The sequence below is a fragment of the Mobula hypostoma genome, chromosome 6 (genome assembly GCF_963921235.1).
Source record: "Mobula hypostoma chromosome 6, sMobHyp1.1, whole genome shotgun sequence".
Lineage (NCBI taxonomy): Eukaryota > Metazoa > Chordata > Chondrichthyes > Myliobatiformes > Myliobatidae > Mobula > Mobula hypostoma.
In genome coordinates, this window is record NC_086102.1 from 155,677,583 (window position 1) to 155,702,728 (window position 25,146).

General features: G+C 41.0%; 1 protein-coding gene across 1 annotated transcript in view; it reads left to right on the forward strand.

Moving 5' to 3' along the window:
* zswim2 (zinc finger, SWIM-type containing 2) overlaps positions 1 to 25,146 on the forward strand; it is a 47,324-nt gene that overhangs the window by 18,269 nt on the left and 3,909 nt on the right. The window contains exons 5-9 of the mRNA XM_063052024.1: positions 4,262 to 4,481; positions 13,608 to 13,859; positions 14,839 to 14,923; positions 15,340 to 15,467; positions 16,729 to 16,888. Coding sequence (XP_062908094.1) covers positions 4,262 to 4,481; positions 13,608 to 13,859; positions 14,839 to 14,923; positions 15,340 to 15,467; positions 16,729 to 16,888 — 845 coding nt within the window. The remainder of the gene's footprint in view (positions 1 to 4,261; positions 4,482 to 13,607; positions 13,860 to 14,838; positions 14,924 to 15,339; positions 15,468 to 16,728; positions 16,889 to 25,146) is intronic.

Genomic DNA, 25,146 nt, shown 5'->3' on the forward strand with positions numbered 1-25,146 from the left:
TGATCCCAAAGGGAAAAAGAAAGAATAAAAAATAAGTTACCTCAAACATTCTAAAAGGAGGAGGTCATCACTTCCCTGGCTCTAGGCTGACTCATTGTAAAGCCTAATGGCTGAGGGTAAGAATGACCTCATATGGCACTCTTTGGAACAGCGCAGTGTCCTAGCACAGAGCTCCCCAACCTTTTTTGCACTGCGGACCGGTTTAATATTGACAATATTCTTGCGGACCGGCCGACCGGGAGTGGGTTGCCAACGGACAAGAGTAGCAGTCAATACGTTGTGTTTACCCTGAGAAAGACTACAATGACAGGCGTGGGCACCTGTGAGTGCATGCGTGTAGGTGTCAATATTTTTTCCACAAATCGTTTTTGACGATTCTGTTCGGTGGGGCGGGAGGTGTTAATCACGACCGGAATATAGGTGATAAGTGGCTAATACACTCAATTTCGTTTCTAAAAGGGTTTATCTAACGAATCTAATATTAAACACACAGCGCATATTTTCCTCGCATGAATATAGTGATAAGTCAATTATCAGGGGAGCTTGAAGTAAGTGTTGAATGAACTTCCAGTAGAAGTGGAAGAGGCAGGTTTGATATTATCATTTAAAGAAAAATTGGACAACTATATGGACAGGAAAGGAATGGCGAGTTATGGGCTGAGTGCAGGTTGGTGGGACTAGGTGAGAGTAAGCATTCGGCATGGACTAGAAGGGCCGAATGGCCTGCTCCGTGCTGTAATTGTTATATGGTTATATAAGTCACTTATAAGTCAATAGCATCATAACATTTTAAGTAATGTTTGGATATTAAACAGACAGCACTTATTTTCCCCTTATGAACATATAAAATCATTGCAACACACCAATATTGCTAAATCAATGGGAGCCCTGGGCTGAATACTTGTTTCCTTGAAACAACACGGTCACATCGAGGGGTGGTGGGAGACAGCGATACTCGAAGGGAGTTCCTTATGTCCAGTCTATTCCGCAATTTAGTTTTCATTGCATTCATTGCAGAAAACTCCGCTTTGCAGAAAAATGTTGGAAATGGAAGCAACATTTTCAGTGCTTTCGTGGCTATCTCAGGATATTTAGCCTTGACTTTGATCCAGAATGCCGGCAGAGATGTTATGTCAAACATACTTTTCAGCCCGCCGTCAGTTGCAAGCTCAAGGAGTTGATCTCCTTCCCGCGCTGACATGGATGACGCGCGAGTAATGACCTCGCATGTGTTCAAGCTCAACAGTGGGCGTGACAGGGAATGAGGAAAGGTGCAGCTGACTCATATCGCCAAATCATATCGTTTCCTCGCGGCCTCATAGCAGATGCTTTGCGGCCTGGTACTGGTCCGTGGCCCAGTGGTTGGGGACCGCTGTCCTAGCAAACCTTCCCGCTAGGATATTAGTCCCCTTCCAGTAAAGGTGCAAACTGTCTCTTCTCTACAGGTCCCTCCTTCCCTGGAAGAGAGCCCAATGATCCAAAAATTTTATTGCCCTCCCTCCTACACCAACTCCTTAGCCACACATTAAACTGTCTCATCTTACTATTTCTGGCTTCACTAGAACACGGCATGTGTAGCAATCCTGAGATCACAGCCCTGGAGGTCCTGCCTTTTAACTTAGCACCTAACTCCCTGACCTCACTTTGCAGAACCTAGTCATTCTTCCTACCTATGTCATTGGTACCTACATGGGCCATGACCTATGGCTTTTTACCTTCCCACTTAAGAATGCTGAGGACTTCTATCTGAGGTGTCCCAGATCCTGGCTCCCAGGAGGTAACATAGCATCCATGAATCTCTTTCTCATCCACAGAATTTCCTTTCTGTTCCCCTAACTAATGAATCCCTTACTCGCACTGCTCACCTCTTCTCCCCCCTTCCCCTCTGAGTTGCAGAGTCAGGCTCAGTGCCAGAGACCTGACCGCTGTGGCTTTCCTCTGCTAGGTCATCTCCCCCCCTAAAGTATCCAAAGTGGTATACCTGGTATTGAGGGGGATGGTCACAGGGGTACTCTGCACTGGCTGCTTAACCACTTTCCCCTTCCCTGAGTGTCACTCAGTTTCCTGTGCCCTGCACCTTGGGTGTAACCACCTCTCTATATGTCCTATCTGTCACACCCTCAGCCTCCCGAATAATCCAGAGTTCATCCAGTTTCAGCTCCAACTCCTAATGCTGAGTGTTACAAGCTGCAGCTGGATGAACTTCCTGCAGGTGCAGTCATCAGGGACACCGGAAGTCTCCTTGCCTTCCCACATCCCACAAGAGGAGCATTCCATTATCCTGCCTGGCATCTCCACTGTTCTAACTAAGCAAATATAAAGAAGGAAGAACAATAAACTGTGTGGGAGGGGGAACTCTACCTCCGGCTGTTTTACCTTCTCTGGCTAAAGCCCCTCCTCACTGAAGCCTTGAAGAACTAATGCTTCGAAAGCCCCACTCTAACTCTGTCCACTCCAATGATAGCTGCTCTGCTTGCCCCTGCCTTACTTTAATTTGTTCTTTTCAATCAATCCTGCACGCTGATTGGCTGCTGTTCAGAGTTCCAAACTGCTGTGAGGCGCTGCCTTTTCTACTCAATCGGCAAACCTGAGTGAATTACATCTTCTCAGGCTTCTGATCTCTGATTGGGTCCAGCACAAAGCCTAAAGGTTTTTTATTACTGAAAATCATTTGAATGTACTTGGAGTCCTCCCATTATAATTTTATCTGCAGTGTTTTAATTATTATCAAATTTGTGTATTTGATTGACTTTTGAGATGCTCCAGGCTATAAGAAGTCAAATTATTTGGATCTCTGAAGAGAGTTTTTTGGGAGTTTTAGAATTAGAATCACTATGTGATTACATGTAAAAGCTATACAATAAAAGTATTACATTCATTGTACAGAATTCTACTACGACCTCGAGAATTGCTAGATATAATTCTACAGTCTATTTTTTAAAAATTTATTGAAGTAGGACGTAATGGAATTTCTTTTAGAGTAATTGAAAAACATTACAAAATCAATTGAAATATGATAAAAATAAGTTTTACACTATTCTTGCGGGCTAGCTCCACCTTTAGTTCTGGTGAATCAACCTAGGTTCAGCTGCCTTGCAGTGTGGATCCCATTTATCTAAACTGGGGCTATATATTAATGCTGCCATTGAGTTCAGTGATTCTGAGCTTGGAAAAAATAATCAACTGGGGTTCTTCTCGTTATGTGGCAGCTGCAGGAAAGTGTGATGAATGGTTATTCGATAAGGCCAACTTCACATTCTATCGTCAGATAGCTAACTTCCAATTAATGCCAATCCTGGAACATGAAAAAATTGCAATATAAGGAACTGCCAATGCCAGAAGATAGTACTACAGCACAAATCTGAAACAAATGAGTCAAAATATCAGAAGACTTGGTCAAATACACAGCTTTTGGGGAGAGGAAAACAGAATTAGCATTTCAGAGCAATGAACAAATATCCCATTGAAATGTTAGAAAGCTGTTCATCCACAATTTAAATCAATAGGGAGTACAAATGGGATAGACAATAAACTAATTTCTACTGATGTACCATAGAGAGCATTCTAACTGCTTGAACACCGTCTGGTGTTGTGGGGGTGGGGAGGTGTCACTGCACAGGATTGAAATTAGCTGCAGAAAGTTGTAAACTCAGTCAGCTCCACCATAGGGACCAGCTTCCCCAACATCCAGGACATCTTCAAGGAGCGATGTCTTAAAAACGTTGGCATCCATCATAAGAGATCCCCATCACCCAGGACATGCCCTCTTCTTATTGCTACCATCAGGGAGGAGGTACTGGAGCCTGAAGGTACACACTCAGTGATTCAGGAATAGCCTCTCTCCCTCTGCTATTGAATTCTGAATGGACATTGAACCCAGGACATTATCTCACTACTTCTTATTTTTTTTCTTTTTTGCACTACTTATTTGATTTAATTTTTAAAAATGTATACAGTACTTACTGTAATTTACAGATTTTATTGTGTTTTACAATGTACTGCTGTTGCATAACGTCAAATTTTACCACATACACTGGTCATATTAAACCTGATTCTGATTCTAATTTTACAGTTAGTTGTATTTATAATACAACTGCATTATTCTAAATCAACCAATGAGCTGGTAATGTAGAAACCTTGCATTACTTTTATAAATATAAGGAACTTAGTATAGAAAAGTAGTCCTGCATTAATCGTAAATTTAAGAATTTCTATGAATTTTGAGATGTCTGTGTAATTTCTGGGTTTGCATTCCTTTCAGGTGCCTTCCAACTTGGCCTTGTGGACCGAGAAATTGAAATATTACTGCATAATCTTCACATAGATGAAACAGTACAGTTTCCCACTAGAAATTCTAACGTAAAGCAGAATGTTGAAGGAGCCATTGGAGTTGTGCTTCAGAAGGAAATTTATCCTGAGGATATCTGCCCTATTTGTCAGGAAGAGCTATTGAAAAGGAAACAGCCTGTGACATATTGCAGGTGAGGCTTGTGCTAGTTGAAATATTAAATTATGGTTTTGAACTAAAGGACAGAATAAGAACAAAATTTCTGCAAAAACTGCAAATTAACTCAAAAATATTTTTAATCAACATGGGGATATTAAATATTAAGATACTTTTTAAACTCAGATTACCAAAGGACAGATACCTTTATTTATCCATGTTTGTAATGGTGTGCAAAACAGCAGAAATGTATTAATAGTATTTATAATCAATGAAAGTATGCGTAATGCTTAGTCCATTAATTATTAGAACAATTACAATATGTATTCAAAGCAACTTAATGCAACTTCAAATTGTTTCTTTCAAACATTGCAGTGTTAATTGTGTTTTCACATTCTAGTCCCAGTAATTGTGATTGTGTTGGACAAGTGAATCTACTATATATTTTGTTCCACAACTTCAGTCTGTGAGTAAAACAATTATACTAAAGTGGAAATCAACAGGTTTGATCCCAGGTCTGCAGTAAGTTTGTCCTTATGTTGTGTGATGATGTTAGGTGCACCACAGCAATAGAACTGACCTTGTATTATTTGGCAGAGGGTAATTGAAATAACCTTAACCCTAGTTCTTGATTGCTAATCACTTTCTCCTCCTGAATTTTTTGTGTTTGGAATTGGCCTGGTTGAGATGCATTCATAATCCCTACCTCCCACAATGCCTAAGAAATGTCATTTTGTTGAAATACTAAAAGCAGTGTTTGTAGAAAAATGTTGCTATTATCATACCGTTCCCCCTCCCCCAACATTTACCGCTAGAATTTAATTTCAAAAGTACAGCTCTAATTTCTAAACCATAATCTAATACATTCAATTAGTTGGAACTGACTCTGATCATTATCTGAACCTTTGTTAAATGACTCACTGTGAAGTCTGCATAGGTATTTAACACAAAGGGTACAGATTGCAGTTAAATCAAAACAGATTGTGATTTAATTGATTCTATTAGTGGAAGATTAGAAGACAATTGACCTCTAATTATAGCTTTTATGAAATACTAAATTAATTGAAACTGGGTCAAAGAGGACAGAAAAATGGTGATCAGATAATGTAAAACTTTATATTAATTAAAAAATTGCATGGAACATTGAAAATAATACTTCACTTGATTGCTCGGTTGTTTCAAGTTCATACATTTCAAATACAGCAAAAAGAGTAAAAATGTTGTTGACCTTGCGTAATTGCAGCCTGGCATGTTAGTCAATCATCATCATCATCATAATGCATGGAAGAACAAAGGAAATTTATACAACTGGTATGCAATATTAATCCTTAAAAATATATGTTTGAAGGACCAATGCAAATTATGCTTTGTCATAATCAGCAAGTGTACATTGATTTTGGGTGAATTTTAAATAGTGGAAATGAGTACAGAGTTAACAGGAATGGCAGTGGGTAATGGAAATTAGAAGTCACAGAAATTAATGGCACAGACAATCATCAAACCTTTTCTGAAATTTAACATGAAAGGTTAATATAGTTGGCTACATACAATATTCAAAGTAGATGATGTCACTACCCATTCCATCTGTGATGCTGTGCATATTAATATGTAGTTTGACATGTTCAGCACTAATGCATTTAGAATAAAATAGGGCAGTTTTACACTTTTTTTATCTCTTTTACTGAACAGGCCTAACCCATCATCTTTCTCTTAATAGTTGGAGCCAGAGTTTACCTGAAACTGAATAGTTTACTGTATTTTGAATTTTGGATTTCTTTTGTTTCCTTTATAATTCCTTGGTCCATTCCTTTATTCCCACCAAACACCCCGCCTTTTTGGTAGTTTCCCTTGCGATCATATGTGATGCAACACTTCTCCTCTTCCCATCTTGTTGTGGTTCCTTTCCACGCTTTGTGGTGCATCGGGTGGTAATCTTACTGCTGCATAAGCATTTTTATCTGTTTTTTATGAGGCCAAGTTGCTAGTTTGATGTACAACCCAGCATGGATGGAAAGCATGCAAGCAGCCGGCCGAATTCGAACCAGGGACGACTCACTTTACAGACGGGGTAGATGCCACTACGCCACCGGCTGGCCTTTCCCACCTTCCAGAGACCCAAATATTCTTTCCAGGTGAATCAGCAATTCACTTGCACTTCTTCCAATCTAGTGTACTGCATTCAATGTCAACATTGTGGTCACCCTCTAAAGGAGAAACAACAGAGATTGGGTGATCCCTTTGCAAAGCACTTGCATTCAATCCATTGGGCTTCCTGTTGCCTGCCAGTTTAATTCCCCATTCCACTCACCCTCCGACCTTTTGGTCTGTGGCCACCTGTAGGTGTAACAATGAACATAAGCTTGAAGAATGGCATCTCATCGTCTGTCTTGTCATGTTGCCGCTTTCAGGAGTTAATATAAATTCAGTAACTTCACCTTACTTAATTTATCAATCTATATGAGTCAGCCATCTATGGTATTAGCTCAGCTTATATATTTCTCCGTTCATTTTTCTTTCTCTCTGGACGTGCGGATATGTCAATATTTGCCTACTCTGCATTTTGCAACTCTAAGTTCTTTGGTCTATGTTCTCACTTTCTCTCCCCTTCACTCATTGACCAGATAACTTTGTTTGCAATTGATATGCACAGTCATCCCAGTTTTGCCCTGAGTAACACACCCATCCTCTACTCCCTTCTCCCCTGAAACTTTACAGATTTCTTTTTCAGTTCTGACAAAGGGTCTCCAGACTGAAGCATTTACAGGTGTCCCCCGCTTTTCGAACGTTCGCTTTACGAAACCTCGCTGTTACGAAAGGCCTACATTAGTACCCTGTTTTCGCTTTCAGAAGGTGTTTTCACTGTTACAAAAAAAAGCAGCGCGCAAGAAAATCAACGCGCAATAAAAGGCAGCGCGCGCCCCGAGCAGCCGCTCTCCCCCAGATTCTCGCCGGCATTGCTTAGACATGTTGCATTGAGCAGCTGTTAGCAAGATGAGTTCTAAGCTGTCAGAAAAGCCTGAAAGAGATCGTAAGAGTGTTACACTTAGTGTAAAACTAGACATAATTAAGCATTTTGATCGTGGTGAACCAAGTAAGGACTAAGTGAGTTTGGCTTGTGGAAGCTGACGAACATGATGTTGCAGAGGTTTTGGCATCCCATTACCAAGATCTGATAGATGAAGAGCTGATGCAATTGGAAGAAAAAAGGATAACAATCGAAACCGAATGAGTAATGATAAAGTACGACTTTAATTTTGAAAGGGACGTCGGTTTAGGGGATATTTGCAGGATGGTTTGAGTGCTTATAAAGAACTGTGTGATAGAAAATGGCGCGAGGCTCAGCAGTCAAGCAAGCCTTCCACATCAGCCACAGCAGACGACGAACCTCGACCTTCGACATCAAGGCGAGCAGTCATAGGAGAAGATGAGCTGTTTGCTCTAATGGAAACAGACGATGATGAGATGACACCCCAGTGTCCCACCACCCCAACCCCCAGGCCACGGACAGATACCGATTCGCGGAGAATGCAGCAGTAGCCGGGAGACACACAGCACATCTTTAAGAAAAAAGCCGAAATAGACATGCTAATTAATTAGGTGCCGCCCGACACCTAATTGTCAGCCGAGATCAGAGACGACGCAATCGGCACTAATCTGGGCTGATAATTACATGTCGGGCGGCACCTAATTAATTAGCATGTTTGTTTCGGCTTTTTTCTTAAAGATGTGCTGTCTGCCTCCTGGCTACTGCTGGACCCCTGCATGCTTCACAGCAGTGTATCAGTTGGTGGCCCAGAGGGTGGGGGCCACTGCACCACCCAGCCTGCGACAACTCAGTCTAACACACCATCATCGGTGTGCTTGGCGCTGTCTTCCTGATTCCAGTAAGTGATACTACACTGTACATACATTATTTCTACTTTATATCAGCTGTGTATTTTTACGTGTTATTTGGTATGATTTGGCAGCTTCATAGCTTAAAGGTTACTGGAGAGTGCTTGCGTTGTGTTTTTGCCAACAGCGCTTGCGTGAGATTTTCTGCCGACGGCGCTTGCGTGAGATTTTCGCTACGGAGAACATTTCTGTAATGATTGTGGAAAAGTATTTCTACTTTATATAGGCTGTGTATTTATCATATAATTCCTGCTTTTACTATATGTTACTGTTATTTTAGGTTTTCTGTGTTATTTGGCATGATTTGGGAGGTTATTTTTGGGTCTGCGAATGCTCACAAAATTTTCCCATATAAATAAATGGTAATTGCTTCTTCGCTTTACGACATTTCGGCTTACGAACCGTTTCATAGGAACGCTCTACCTTCGGATGGCGGGGGAAACCTGTACTCTGTTTCTCTTCTCTCAGATGTGGTCTGAATGAAATTTTGGATAATTTAACAGCTTGTTTAAAAATGAAGACATTTACCTGGTGTTCACAGTGTATTTGGCTAATAGCTCTCTTAAAACTAACTTGTCATTCATCTTATTAATCTATGTGAGTGCTTGCACTGATAGCCTGCTATGATTGCCAGGGTTACATCAGTTATTACATTAAAAAGTAAATAGTCTAGGTTTTCGCAGCACATGTATACCTACCCAAAATTTACACACAAATAACACACACAAAATGCTGGAGCAACTCAACAAGTTGGGGAGCATCTAAAAAATGGAATAAGCAGTCAACATTTCAAGCAGAGACCTTTTATCAGGACCTGATTATAATCCTGTAGGGTGTTAACCTGAAACATTGACTGTATTCCCCTGCATTTATGCTGCATGTCTTGCAGAGTTCCTCCACCATTTTCTGTGCATTGTTCAAGATTCACAGCATCTGAGGAATCTCCTGTGTTTATATTGTAGATAAGTGATGTCTGTTGACCCTATTTATATACTCAGTGGCTACTTTACAGGTACACCTGCATATCTGCTCTTTAATGCAAATATCCAATCAGCCAATCATGTGGCAGCAACTCAAAGTTTAAAAGCATGCAGTCATGGTTTAGAGCTGTTGTTCAGACCAAACCTCAGAGTGGAGAATAAATGTGATCTAAGTTACTTTGACCATAGAAGTAATGATGGTGCCAGAAGGGTGCTTTGAGTATCTTCAGAAACTGATGATTTCCTGGGATTTTCATGCACAATAGTCTCTACGGTTTACAGAAAATGGTGTGAAAAACAAAAAAAATTCAGTGAGTGGCAGTTCAAGATTCAAGATTGATTAATGCCATTTCCAGTACACAAATGTAAAGGAGAACGAAATAATGGTTACTCTGGATCCGATGCAGTACAAAAAACTTAATATAATAAAGAATACAATAATCTTTAAAAAATATAAGTACATTAGATAGCTTATATACATTGATTGTATGTCCAGAAAGTGATGATAGGCACAGAATTGTCTGCACTGTACATAACATGACTCTGACAAGAAGTAGTAGTGTAAAGTAGTGGTTGTGGAGGGGTGGGTTAGTGGGTGGAGGTGCTGGTCAGCCTTACCACTTTGGGAAAGTAACTGTGTCCAGTAGTCCTGGTGTGGATGCTACATAACCTCCCCCTGATGGGAGTGGGAGAAACAGTCCACAAGCAGGGTGGAGGTGATCCCTTATGATGTTACTGGCCCTTTTCCAGCACCATTTTGTGTATATGTCCTTGATGGTGGGTAGGCTGGTGCCTGTGATGCATTAGGCAATTTTGATTACCCGTTACAGAACCTCCTTGACCGCTGCAGAGCAGTTTCCGTACCACGCAGTGATGTAGTATGTTAGGATGTTCTATCCTGCACATCGGTAGAAGAATGTGAGTACATGCATAGTCCAGCTCTCTTCAGCCTCCTCAGAAAGTAGTGGCATTTGTGAGCTTTCCTGATTGTGTAGGATGTGTTCTGGGACAGTTTACGATTATGCGAGAAGTGTACTTCCTGGAGTTTCCACTGCTGTTCTGCCAATGTTAAGAGGAGTGTGAGTTGTGCGAGTTCTCCTGAAGTCAATAACCATCTCCTTTGTCTTGTTGGCATTGCAGAAGAGCTTATTGGCCTGGCACTTGGACTCAAAGCTTTTCCACCTCCTCTAAGCGATCTAATTGTTGTTGGTGCTGAGCCCCACCACTGCCGTGTCATCAGCGAACTTGACAATGTGATTACTTCGGTGAGAAGTGAGGGTCTCCATCGGTCAAAGTTGACCATGGATGTTGTATCCTAGCTGTCTGGATACACAAGCCTGGGCAGTACAATATGGAGAGCAATCTGTTGCCCATGTAGCAAGTTCCCCCTCTCCACACAACTTATGAGCCCAAAGGAACGTCAGAGACCGATATAGTTTGTACCAGCAACGCCGCATGAGTTGCCAATCAGCATTGACCTTGATGTAGGCCTACCTTGGGGATTCCTGTTCCATATTTTTCCCTCTGGGTTTACTCCCAAAGCCTTCCCCATAACTGGGTAGTGGAATTTGAGATCAGAGTTTTCCTTCTCCTAGATGAGTTCCAACCTTGGCTGACAAACCTATCTGACTGAAGTGACTTCCAACAATAGTTGTGCTGTAGCAAATTTATAGATGCCATTTAAGCTGTGCCTAGCCACACAGTCGTGGGGGTAAAGAGAGTAGAGCAGTGGGCCAAATATGCTTCATTGAGATGTGCCAGTATTGATCATCAGTGAGGAGGGGATGTTATTTCTGATCTCCTGTAGTCTAAGTCAAGAATTCATTTGCAGACGAAGGTTTAGAGGCCCAGATTTTGGAGCTTTTTGATTAGAACTGAGGTTATGATTGTGTTGAACACTGTGTTGTATAAATAGCATTTTAACATAAGTATTACTATTGTTCAGGTGTTCCAAGGCTGAGTGGAGAGTCAATGAGATTGCATCCGCTGTGTACCTATTTGGTGATAGGCAAATTGCAGCAGATCCAGGTCCTTGATTATGCAGGAGTTGATTCTAGCCATGACCAACCTCTCAAAGCACTTTATCACAGTGGATATGAGTGCCACTGGGCGATAGTCGTTGAGACAACTCCTCCTGCTCTTCTTGGGCATTATATGATTGTTGCTCTTTTAAAGCAGGCAGGAGCCTGCGATTGCAGCTGTGACAAATTGAAGATGTCCTCGAGCACTTCCACCAGTTGTTTGGTACAGGTTTTCAGAGCCCCGCCAGGTACACCATCTGGGCCTGATGCCTTTTGAGGGGTCACCCTCCTGAAAGATGTTCTGATGTCGACACCAAGACAGAGATCACAGGATCACCAGATGCTGCAGGGATTTGCATAAATGTAGTTTTGTACTCAGTTAAGCAGTGGTTTGTCTTTCTTACACCATATTAGCTATTTCCATGAAATTTCAGCTAATTCCGGCAGCCGCCTATTTGAGCCAAAATGTACTAGTCCTGATGTGTCGCTATCAACCGGAATCCACTATATATATTTACAAAGATACATGGTGCACTCTAGTGGTGATTACTGAGTACTACAAAACATCATTAATATAGTGAGTGCTACTTTCAAATTGTAAATATCTAGTAATATTTGTTGAATTTTGTGATAACATAACAGATTATAAAATGAATAAGAGAAATATCTAACTTGTGTATTTCTTATTTTGGTTTCCTATATTTTTGGTACAAAATGTCTTTATTGAAATGTTTTTATTCTATAATTTTTATGGAAACCAACAGAAAGGTAATGGGAGAAGTTAAGCAATACACCTTTGGTTAGTTGTCAATTTTTGCAAAATGGAATTATGTCATGCCATTACCTGTAGCTACTACTATAGCTTAATGTCAGAAATTCCCAACCTTTTTTATGCCATTAACCAAGCGTACCGTGGAACCCCGGTTGGGAACCTCTACTTTAAGTAAATTATTGCTCACTTTCCTAAAAAATGTTTTCATCTTAAAGCATTGTGTTTGCTATTAATTTCACATTAATATACCAAAGTGTATGCTATTTTTAGCATCTGTAACACCATAGACATTTTTGTTTAAAGTGAGCATTTTCAACGCTGGATGCTGTGGCAGCAAACAGTGTGTAGGAGGAACTCAGTGGGTCGAGCGGTATGTGAGGGAGGAAAGGAATTATCGATATTTCAGGTGAAGCCCTGCATCGGGACTGAGAGTGGAGATGGGAGAGCTGTGAAACAAGAAGCTGAGGTCATTGGTAGACTGAGGGGTATAAGATCAGTAATACACACAAAATGCTGGAGGAACTCAGCAGGCCAGCCAGCATCTATGGAAGGAGTAAATGGTTGATATTATCAATCAATTTGAAACACCTATTGGTTTTGTTCTGTACAGATGCTAAATATTTTCATCTGCTTTACTCTCTGCTTTATTTCAGATTTCCAGCAAGTGCAATATTTTATTTTTGGCTTAAGTCAGGGGCTGAATGAGTAAAGGCTGTGGAATAGTTTGCCTTCATCAGGGGTATAAGATGACAGGTTAATTGGGAGACAGTAGCAGATGAATGTTAGATGGAAGAGTAAGAAACGAGGAGTAAGAAAGAGGAAGTAATGAAGCAGATAGAGCAAGACCAGGGGGTGGGAGAGTAGTGTGAATGTTGGAGTCAACTGCTGGAGGGAGATTAGCAGAAATATAAAGGGCCACCAGTGCTGAACTATGATAATGGGAACTGTTAGTGGAGAGGTGGAACCAGAGTCAGATAGGGGAGAACTGGGGAAAAGCATGTGTGTGATGTGGGTGGATGGAACCAGGAGGTGGTTAAAGATGAGTGATGGGGGAGGGGTGGGGTTGGTGGTGGGGCATTTGAGGGAAAGGGCACAAAAATGGAGAAACAGTGAAAAATCGGAAGAGCAGGGTGGGGGAAAGAGGAAAGAACCAACCAGAAGGGAGGGTTATCTGAAATTGGAAAGCTTAGTGTTCATGCCATTTGACTACCTAAGCAGAATAGTTGGTGCTATTCGTTTAGTTTTGATTGTGCCTCTCTCTGCCAGTGAAAAAAACTGAGGTCACTGTTGAAACGGGAAGGGGAACTGAAGGGGGCTGGAAGCTGTGGTTCTGGAAATAACAACTATAGGATCAATATTAGCTATATCAAAAATCTAAACAGAAAGCATATCTACTTGAATTCTAGTGTAACATGGACTATTTAATTTGGAATAGTTTGCTCTTTAATTACAACTAAATTGGTGACAGTTTGTTTTCTTTTTCTTCCTGACCATAGATATACCTGTGGTAACAGTGTCCATATCAAATGCATGAGGATTTGGGTAGAACACCAAACAAAGATTGAGAATGCAGCCACTATTAAATGTCCTTTGTGCAGGGAGGAATTTGCACCTTTGAGTCTCCTTCAGGAAGAATTTAGAAACTCCACTAAATTTGCCACAGCTGCGGAAAGAGAAAGACTTGACAGACACCTTGGAATTCCTTGTAATAAATGTGGGATTTGTCCAATTCAGGGCAAATGCTACAGGTGAACAAATTATTGTTTTGTATTAACAAGTGTCAATTACTGGATATATCTACCTTACCTTACCATCAGTTGTTTTCTAAGAATAGTCCTTAAAGTATATACAATGCAGATTAACAAAATAATATTTGATATGAGAAAATAACAATATAAAAATGCTGAAAAATGTGGTCTTTTTTTTAGAGATCATATGATAAAGAATCCACCAAATTAGATAAATTTCAGAGTTTCCTGTGATAGACTGACCTTAAGTAAGGGGTACAGATACAAGACTATGCACAGCAGATTCCCCTGTTATAGGGGACATATTTTTTTACTGAGTGTCTTATGATACTGTAGAATATACTGCCAGAGTTGCTGACTGAAGTGGGGAGAATTGCAGAATTTAGGGTTAGGCATAAAAGAAGAAAAGCTGAATAGTATCATATGATAAGTAAATGGAGACAAGAGATTAGACCACTGTTCTTGTGGAGGATAAACTTTAAAGTAGATTGTTTGGACTAAATATTATTTTTATATTTTTAAATTTCAATGTGATTATTTTTGAATTTCTGAAATATTAGAGATAATTGCAAAACCCTCTATTCTTCCATTCAAATATTAATACATTTTATCAAGAGTAGAAAAAACAAGAATTTGGTTGCTGTGCAAAATATAGTTCAGAGTTATCAAGCTCTCAGGCTTTAAGCCTTACCATGTCAAGTCAAGAGTGACATCAATAGTGTGGGGAAGAGATCACTTAAGGAAAGGAATGAGAGAAATGTGGCAAGTGGATGAGTGTGGAAAAGTCATGAAGATTTTAAAATGGGTGTAAAATGAAGATTAGAGGGTCAAAGCCTCTGTTCCAAATACAATACAAGGTGTCCTAAAGGAGCTGAATTACAAGTGCAGAATCGATATTGGATCTGTTTTTTTAAGTATTTTTACACTTTCATAACTGAATATAAATCTTATTCCTGTTTTGTCTCCTTATTTTCGAAAGATGTTTGAGCTGTCCTGATTTTCATCTTTGTCAGGAGTGTTTTCCATGTTTGAGCCACCCTCAGCACGAGTTCACCTTTCGTGAGGTAATTCCAGTTGCTTCTGTGAAAACATTTTAAATACACTTACATATGGAGGAAAGAAAAAGCCTACATGAAAAAGCAGAAGTAATAAAAGCTTAAATGGTGATAATCATTGAGTACTATGTGGGAAAACATCTGTTAGCACTTAGATAATACATTAAGCAATGACAATATTAGGAAATAAGTCCACTGTTCTGGTTGGGAACAAACCTAGGCTTAGATATTTAATTTTTTTAAAGGAAATCTCTAATTGAAAGACAAGTTATATATTAGGTGACTTGGAAATGAAACTTAATATACTTCCATAACATTTAGCCAAGGTTGAGGATTTTTTAATGAATGATATGCAATACAAGTGCACTATATTCTCCATTAATATTTGAAATACCAAATGTTGGAATATATATTTTTAATTTTAGAAGAGAAATCAGTGTTGGAGACCACTACAGCAAGTTTCCAGTGTGCCTTTACCACTAGCAGTTATTGATGATCTGATGAATAGAGATATTGTTGCCAGTGATTATGATCTACTTTTGCAGTTAGACAGGTACGTATTTTTTCAGCTACCTATGACATTGTGGTCCAGAAAGTGGATCATGTAACACCTGATTTTAAGTGTTGGGCTTTTCCATTTTAATATTTGTTTTAATAATCAAGCATAAAGAAGTATAATGATTGCCCATCACGGTAGCTTTCCTCAGACCTACAATGCACTTCATCCCCAGGCTTGATCCCATGTTTTCCCAATCTACAACTCCATCTTTCACCTGATCTTCTGCCTGTTAATCTCTATCACCAATTGCTATTCCAGTCACCAACCCCAACCAATTACCTGCCCTGAATTCTCAACTTTCATCCTAGCATTGATGGCCCTAACCAATCAAGATCCTAATCATTCACACTCCAAACTTCTATCACCATTCTACCACGTCATCTGATATAAATCATGGTAGTTAAAATATTGTGCTTTCAAGTGGCTTGGCAGAGCTGGACCCTTGAACAAGGTATTTGTTGGCCTTCTGCATACTGCTTATTTAATATTCATTATCTAACTCTAATATCTCTAACTTTAATCCACTGGAGGTAAAGTAGGTTGTTATAATTTGGAGCCAATACAAAACTTTTAATCATTTTTTAAACATAAAGTTAAGGTGAACTGGCAAGACCTTTTGTGTAAGTCTGTATCAAGACTTAAAATATAGAGATGACAAGCCAAATGATGGCCACAGAATTGTGTAAACAGACTCCGTGTCCCACCTAATCCATACCAACTACCGAGCACCTAATTACACCCACACAGCACTAATCATATTTTATTCTCCTTAATCTTCTCAATTTTACCACCTGGCCCTCCCTCCCCCTGCAATTCTCCCAGTAAACTTGCATACCATAGACAATTTGCAATGGATTTAACCCACCAATCTGCATATCTTTGGGTTGTGATGATATCAGGCTGTCCAAAACTTGGTTAATCTCATGCAGAACAGTGGCAGACTGAGTCTTCAAAAATAGTGAGATTTCTTTCAATAAAGGAACATACATAATTCAGAGATACATTGCAGGAGTGATAGGGAAATCTCATGTTTTTCCATATGTTCAGTTCTTAGCTGATTTGAGAGGATTGGGTATGAAAACCACAGCCATCTTGTGAAATTGAAACACTCATTATAGCTAATGCATCATTTGTACTTCAATGGATTCAAAATGAGTTCTTAAAAAGGACAATATTTGGATCCCAGTTTGTTTTGTAATTTCACATTATTTAATTATCACTGTAACAAAATACTCTTTTCCTCCTCTGATCCAAGAAATAAATCTAGCACTGTGCCTGGACATGTTGTACAGACTTTACCTCTGATAATGGTGAAAGAGCAAAGCAAATTACTTGTGCCTGGTCAGCAGTGCAGAGTCTGTCTAAAGGCATTCAGATTAAGGCAGGAAGTTCGATGTCTACCTTGTCATCACAAGGTAAGAGTACTTTCCTAATTGCTTGGCAAATTCTATCTTTGAACATCAATTGCAGAATATAGTTGGCATACATATATTCCATTCATTTACCTGGCATCTATGGCCTTGCATACAAGACTTCAAACGATCCAGGGTGATGAATCTAAGGAATTCATTGCCACAGGCAGCTGTGGAGGACAGGTCATTGGGTGGAGGTTGATAAGTTCTTGATTAGTCAGAGCATGAAAGGTTATGGGGAGAAGGCAGGAAAATGGGGTTGAGAGGGAAATGTATCAGCTATGATGAAATGGCAGAACAGACTCAATGGCCTGAATGGCCTAATTCTGCTCCTATGGCCTAAATCAGGGGAACCAGCTCAAGTAGAGCAAAGTGACTACCATCAGCTCTGTTCATGGTCATATCAAAGTGTCTGTTAGTTGCTTTGTAATTGGCTTTAGACCCACAGTGATTTGGGTTTCCAGCACAGTGAATTGGGATATAAACAAAGATGGCCAAATTATCTCAGAACACTTTCTTCCATTCTTAGTTTAATGAATCTGAACTTGGAGGCATTATGTATGTCTGACTTTTCTAGGCGCTGCCTAACCATCCTTACATACCGTACACTGTATATGCCACTCATTAAGCATCTATGTGATACCTCTCTGAAATCTGAAGTAGAGGACAATCAGAAATCCATTAGTGAAGAAGTTGTCTCAAAACTTCAGTTACACAATGTTCAGCAATTGTGCACTATTTAGTACTTCTTTTAGTGTTAGAAAACTTAAAATACAGCTAGTGAAAAAGGAAATGAGTTATTGTCACAAACTTTGCTGAACAATTTTAGTTGATTTCATTTCTACTACACAGGAGGTTCTGCAGATGCTGCAGAGGTTCTGCAGATGCTGCAGAATTTCTGCAGAATCAGAATCAGGTTTTATATCACCGGCATATATCGTCAACTATGTGAACTTTACGGCAGCAGTACAATGAAATACATGATAAATAAATATAGAGAAAAAAACCTATTAAATAGTTCAGTTAAAATAAGAAGTACAAAATAACAGAAAATTTAAAAAAAGTAGTGAGGTAGTGTTCATGGGTTCAGTGTCCATTTCGAAATCGGATGGCAGAAGGGAAGAAGCTGTTCCTGAATCGCTGAGTATGTACCTTCAGGTTTCTATATCTTCTTCCCGACGGAAACAGTGTGAAGAGGGTATGTGGGTATGTCCTGAGTGGTGGGGATCCTTAATGGTAGACACAACCTCCCTAAGGCACTGCTCATTGAAGGTGTCTTGAATACTACAGAGGCTGGTACTCATGATAGAGCTGATTAATTTTACAAGTTTCTGCAACTTATTTTGATCTCGCACAGTAACTCTTCCCCCACCCCACCCCCATACCAGACAGTGATGCACGCAGTCAGAATACAACTTGTACATTTGTATAAGTTTTCGAGTGTTTTAGTTGACACACCAAATTTCCTCAAACTCCTAATACAATATAACACTGTCTTGCCTTCTTTATAACTGGACTATTATGTTGCGTCCAGATTAGGTCCTCAGAAATATTGACGCCCAGGAACTTGAAATTGCTCACTCTCTCCATTTCTGATCCCTCTATGAGGGTTGATTTGTGTTTCTTCGCCTTACCCTTCCTGAAGTACACAATCAGCTCTTCGGTGTTGCTGATGTTGAGTGCAAGGTTGTTGCTATGATACTACTCAACTAACTGGTTTATTTCACTCCTGTATGGCCTGCCTTCTCCATCTGAAATTCTGCCAACAATAGTTGTATCATCAGCAAATTTATAGATGCTGTTTGAGCTATGCCTAGCCACACATCCATGGGTGGGCTAAGTAGGGCAGTGGGCTAAGCATACATCCACGTGGATAGTCAGTGTTGATTATCGGTGAGGTGGGGATGTTATTTCCAATCCGCACAGAGTGGTCTTCTGGTTAGGGAACTGAGGATCCATCTGCAGAGGGATGTACAGAGGCCTAGGTTCTGTTGCTTTTCGATCAGAACTTAGGAATGATGGTGTTAAATGCTGAACCATAGTCAATAAACAGGATCTTGACCTAGGTATTTACATTGTCCAGGTGATCCAAGGCTCCATGGAGAGCCATTGAAATCGCATCTGCTGTAGACCTATTGTGGTGATAGGCAAACTGCAGTGGGTTGAGGTCCTACCTGAGACGGGTGTTGATTTTATTCATGATCAACCTGTCAAAGCATTTCATCACCGTAAGTGTGAGTGCAACTGGACAATATTCATTAAGGTGTTTCGTACCCCGTAACTGGGTTGCCAAACCAGCAGAAATGGATCACTCAGTTGGAGTCTGGATTACTAGAACTAAGAAAGTTTTATTAAAGAAATAAGCAACACAGTAATCGAAAGGATAATAAATGCAACAGTTCAGCAATGATAAACACACATGTGCACAGAATTAAGATAACAGCATCAATCAAGCTCTATCGTTGTCTAGGGGTAAATGACCAAATTTCAAAGTGACACAAAAGTTCAGTCCAATTTAGTTCAGTTCGCAGTAATTGTTGCCATGGCGATGGACAACGCGGGGGGAGGGAGAGAGAGAGAGAACGGGAACGACTGATCATTCAGAAACGGCTTCCACTCACAGACCGGTGATAATTGCTCACAAGCAGCTTTTGGGCAGGTCCTTTGTGATGTCACCTGAGGTCACCGACTGTGACCCCTCCTCCAGATGCGGTCGATCCTCTGCAGTGAACCTGGCATCCAAGCAAGGGCGGACACACACCGGGTTCCTGCTGATCGTACCTTTCCACCCTGTGCGTTGTCCGGTACTTCCCACCGACTCGTGAGAGGCGCACCGCTTCCAGGGTCTTGTTACCTTGGGTGTCGTGTGTGTCCTGCCTTAGCGAACCTGTCCCTTTTTATCCCCCTGCTGGGGTATCGCCTGTCCATCACTTCAAACAGTTCAGGGTTGAAAGGGGGAGCCGCTCCAGACAGCTCTCTCTCTCCCGTCCCTTCATTACACATCTCCAGATGCTGTTTCATTGTGTTCCTTATCTCTCTCTTGAAGACAGGTGGCAGACCAACTGCTGATCACATAGGACAGCTAACATCTTATCTATGTGTATTCTCGTCACAAAGGCAACTCGCATTGCTCTTCTTGGGCACTGGTATAATTGTCGCTCTTTTGAAGCAGTTGGGAATTTCTGAATGTAGGAGTGAAAGATTGAAACTGTCTTTGAATATTCCCGCCGGTTGGTTGGCACAGGTTTTCAGAACCTTACTAGGTACTCCATCGGGCCATGCTGCCTTGTGGAGGTTCACCCTTTTTGAAGACAGCCTGTCGTCGACCTCTGAGACAGAGATCATAGGGCACAGGGTCAACGGATGCTGCAGGGATCCTCATAGCTGTGGTTTTGTTTCCCCTTTCAATGCGAGCATAAAAGGTCGCATAAAAGACTCATCACTGCCATTCATGATGTTGGGTTTTGCTTTGTAGGAAGTAATGGCCTACAAACCCTGTCAGAATTTACATGCATCCAATGACACCTCCAACCTCTGCTGGAACTGTTTCTTGGCTCTTGAAATAGCCATCCACAAGTCATACCTGGTTTTCTTATACGGAGCTGGATCGCCAAACTTGGATGCCAGAGATCTAGCCCTCAGCAGACTATGAATCTTCTTGTTCATCCACGACTTTTGGCTCAGGAATTTACAGCAAGTTTTTGTAAGCACACATTCATCCACACAGGTTTTAATGAAGTTAGTGACAACTATGGCATATTTATCAGGCTCGAAGATGATTCCCTGAACACAGTCCAGTCTACTGATTTAAAGCAGTCCTGTAAGCGCTCCGGTGCTTCCCTGGTCCCGAACTTCTTGGTCCTCACTACTGGTGCTGCGGTGTTCAGACTCTGCCTGTACTCGGGGAGTAGAAGTACAGCCAGGTGATCAGACTTACCAAAGTGTGGGTGTGGGATAGCATGGGAGACACTCTTGAACTTAGTGTAACAGTGGTCCAGTGTGTTATTTCTTCTGGTACTAGAAGTGATTTGTTGATAATAATTACTTAGTGACTTTATCAAGCTGGCCTGTTTAAAATCCCCCAGAATGATGGGGAAGGCATCAGGAAGTGCTGTTTCATGCCTGTTGATTACATTGCTCAGTTCGTCTAGAGCCTATTTAACATTAGCCTTAGGTGGAATGTATATTGCTATCAGGTGAAATGGCCAGCATTTAATTGCGAGATATTCCAGGTCTGGTGGATAATATTGGGACATCACCAACACATTAGTACACCATGAAGAGTTGATCATGAGGCAAACTGACGGATGATGAATTCTGAACCCATCTATTCGAACTACTGCGTCTGACACGGAAGGGGTTATAAGATTCTGTAAAACAAAGGACATACGTATTTCTAATGTCCCTCTGATACAATACCATAGCTCTGAGATCATCATTTTTATTTAACAGAGACTACATTTGCCAGCAACATAGTTGGTATTGGGAGTCAAAAACCTCTTTTTTAATCTGCACCATCAGACCAGCATGTTGACCCCTTTTTCGCCAGCGGCTTCTTAAAGGGGCAGTGTGCCAGGCACAATCTGGGTTTTTTCCATCAGTTTTAAGCAGCGATAAATCGGTCAATTGCACTTAAGCTTCCTCACTGACTGTACATAGATGTAGTTATGGTTCTCAGCCGTAACAGGGTAAAATGAGAATATTTGATATTTCCCATTGTTTTCAATGAGAGCTGCCATTTAGGACATCCATGGAGTTGGTGCCCCGTAAGCGAAAATCAAGAATTGATTGCAGATCACGAAACTTCTGGTTTTAGATGGCACTACTTACTGGTTTGAGCAACAATGTGCTGGTGGTCAGTGAAACAAAGGAAGGAAGTAACTAATACTTTGTTATTCACACTTTTTCGATCATTGCAAACAGTAGCCTGTAGCTTCCCAGTCCAAGTTGAGCTGAATCGCCTGTACGAACTGGCATTTTTGCAGTGTGGCTGGAGTTGCACTGGGGTAGGACAGTTGCAGCACATCCAGGCTGGAGTTATTGTAGTGGACTTGGAGGAAATTCGATGTGGCTGAGCCAAGGCAAGGTGAGGAAAGGTCCAAGGTTTGATTAATTTAAAAACCAAGCTGAATTGGAAAGGTCGGATAATTTGATGAGGCAGAGGTGAGGCAAAAAGAGAGTTTTGATTAACTTAAGTGCCGAGACAAATTGGGAAGGTCGGGTCCTGACTGTATCAAAGTGGCAGAGCCTGAGTCTGAAAGCGAGGAATGACCTGAGGTTTAGAAGATTTAAGTGCTGGCCAGATTGAAATGATCAAGGTGTCGGGGCTCAGAGGACAGAGACAGGTCGGAGGCAAGAGATGGGCCAGTTCCTCTCACTACTCCACGGGATAAGCAAATCTGTGCTGGACAAGGCTATGGCCTGTAACTAGTGAACGTCTAGATCAGCTGCAGTGTTGCTTGGCATTGGGAACTTCAATTCTGAATGTTGCTTGCTTGCTTTTATTGTTCATATAATTTCTCCCCCTCCCCCCTCCTGCACCTCCCTCCCCCTCCTCTCCTCCTCCCCCCTCCTCTCCTCCTCCCCCCTCCTCTCCTCCTCCCCCCTCCTCTCCTCCTCCCCCCTCCTCTCCTCCTCCCCCCTCCTCTCCTCTCCCCCTCCCTCTCCACACTGGGTGTTTGATAGTTTTCTTTTGTTTTTATTGGGGTTCTTCATTTTGTAGCTGCCAGTAAGAAGACGAATCTCAAGGATGAGTAAAGAATACATACTTTGATAATAAAATTTACTTTGAACTTTGAGATCCAAAGCAACATCCTCAAGATGCTGGAGGAACTCAGCAGGTCAGGCAGGTTCAATGGAAATGAACAAACTGTAAACATTTTGGGACAAGACTCTTCTTCAGGACTGGAATGGAAATGGGAAGATGCCAGAGTAAAAAGGTAGGGGGAGGGAAAGGAAGATAGCTAGAAGGTGATAGGTGAAGCCAGGTGGGAGGGAAAGGAACAGGCTGGAGAGGAAAGCATCTGGAGAGTGGACCATAGGAGAAAGAGGTGATAGGCACGTGAGACAAAGCAAAAGGCCAGAGGGGAATGGGAAGGATTTTTCTTTTTTCATCAGTTTTGTGGCTGTCATGATGGAACAGAAGATGATGCTCCTCCACCCTGAAGGTGACCCCATCATGCTGCAAGAGGAGTATTTGGATTGAAATACACATTGGTTTGTATTTATCCATCTTTGGATGCTATTTTTCCAGTATACAAACATTAGAAGAAAAAAAAGATTAATGTAGTCCAGAGAGTTCCTCTACTACAGAGTAGAATTTCCTCTTAGTTCCTTGTCATTTTGAGGTCCTCATATTTTTAGAGACCGCACAATTTTCCAGCATATGCTTTAGAGGGCTGCAAGCATTTACTGCGACAGAGAATGTATAATGATGTTAAATATCATTAATATGTTGTGATATTAGGCAACATTAGTATTCTTCTAAAACGTATAAGGCAATAAACAGAAGGGTAAATCAATCATTGAAGTGCATTTCAATCCAAACAGATTATAGTCTCGGAAAAGCTCTGAACTCTGCTTAATGTGTTTCTGCAATAGATGTTCTGGAATCTTCTTTCCTTAAACTGCCAGAGGAACAACTCATCTTGGCCTCCTTGTTTCCCCATAAGACCATAGACATAGGAGTAGAATTAGGCCATTCAACCCATCGTGTCTGCTTTGCCTTTCCAACATGGCTGATTTATTATCCGTCTCAGCTCCATTCTCCTGCCTCCTCTTCATAACCTTTGATACCCTGATGAATCAAGAAGTTATCAGCTTCCACTTTAAATATGTCCAATGACTTGGGTTCCATAACCATCTGTGGCAATGAATTCCACAGATTCACCACCTTATGGATAAAGACATTCTTTGGCATCTCTGTTCTAAATAGAGGCCCCTCTACTCCGAGGCTGTGCCCTTTGGTCCTAGGCTCATCCACTATAGGAGACATCCTCTCAACATTCACTCTATCTAGGCCTTTCAATATACAATAGGTTCCACCCCCTCCCCTCCCACCATCCCATTTTTCAAAACTCCAGCGAGTACAAGCTCAGAGCTATCAAACATTCCTCACATGTTAGTCCTTACATTCCAGGAATCATTCTCGTGACCTACTCTAGTCTCCATCCAATGCCACTGTATCTTTTTTTAGATTAGGGACCCAAAACAGCTCTCAATACTCCAAGTGTGGTCTGACCAATGCCTTATAAAATGTCAGCATTACATCCTTGCTCTTCTATTCTAGTCCTCTTGAAATGAATGCAAATATTGGATTTGCTTTCCTTACCACCAACTCAACCAGCAAGTTAACTTTTAGGGAATCCTGCACAAGGACTTTCAAGTCCCTTTTGCACCACAGGTTTTCGAATTTTCTCCCTGTCTAGAAAATAGCCTATGCCTTTATTCTTTCCACTAAAGTGCGTAAATGTTCTGCATTGGTCATGATCTTTCAAGAATCCCTTGATTCTGGCATGGTACTGGAGAACTGGAAATATCACTCCACTCTTTAAGAAGGGAGGAAGGCAAAAGGAGGGAAATTATAGGCCAGTTAGCCTAACCTCAGTGGTTGGGAAAGTGTTGAAGTCTATTATTAAGAATGAGGTTTCAAGGTACTTGGAGACTAATGATAAAATAAGTCATGGTTTCTGTAAAGGGCCTGACAAAACTGTTAAAGTTCTTCGAGGAAGTAACAAGCAAGGTGGACAAAGGAGAGGCATTGGATGTCATTTACTTGGATTTTCAGAAGGCACTTGATAAGGTGCCACACATGAGGTTGCTTAACAAGATAAAATCCTGTGGCGTTACAGGAAAGTTACTGGCATGGATAGAGGAATGGCTGACAGGCAGGAGGCAGCAAGTGAGAATAAAAGAGGCCTTTTCTAGTTGGCTGCCAGTGACTAGTGGTGTTCCTCAGGGGTCAGTATTGGGACCCCTACTTTTCACATTATTTGTCAGTGATTTGGATAATGGAATAGATGGCTTTGTGGCAAAGTTTGCTGATGATATGAAGATAGATGGAGGGGTAAGTAGTGCTGAGGAAGCAATGTGATTGCAGCAGGACTTAGTCAAATTGGAAGAATGGGCAAAAAAGTGGTAGATGGAATACAGTGTTGGTAAATGTATAATTATGCATTTTGGTAAAAGGAACAATAACGTGAACTATTATCTAAATTGGGAGAAGGTTCAAATATCAGAGGTGCAGAGGGACTAAGGAGTCC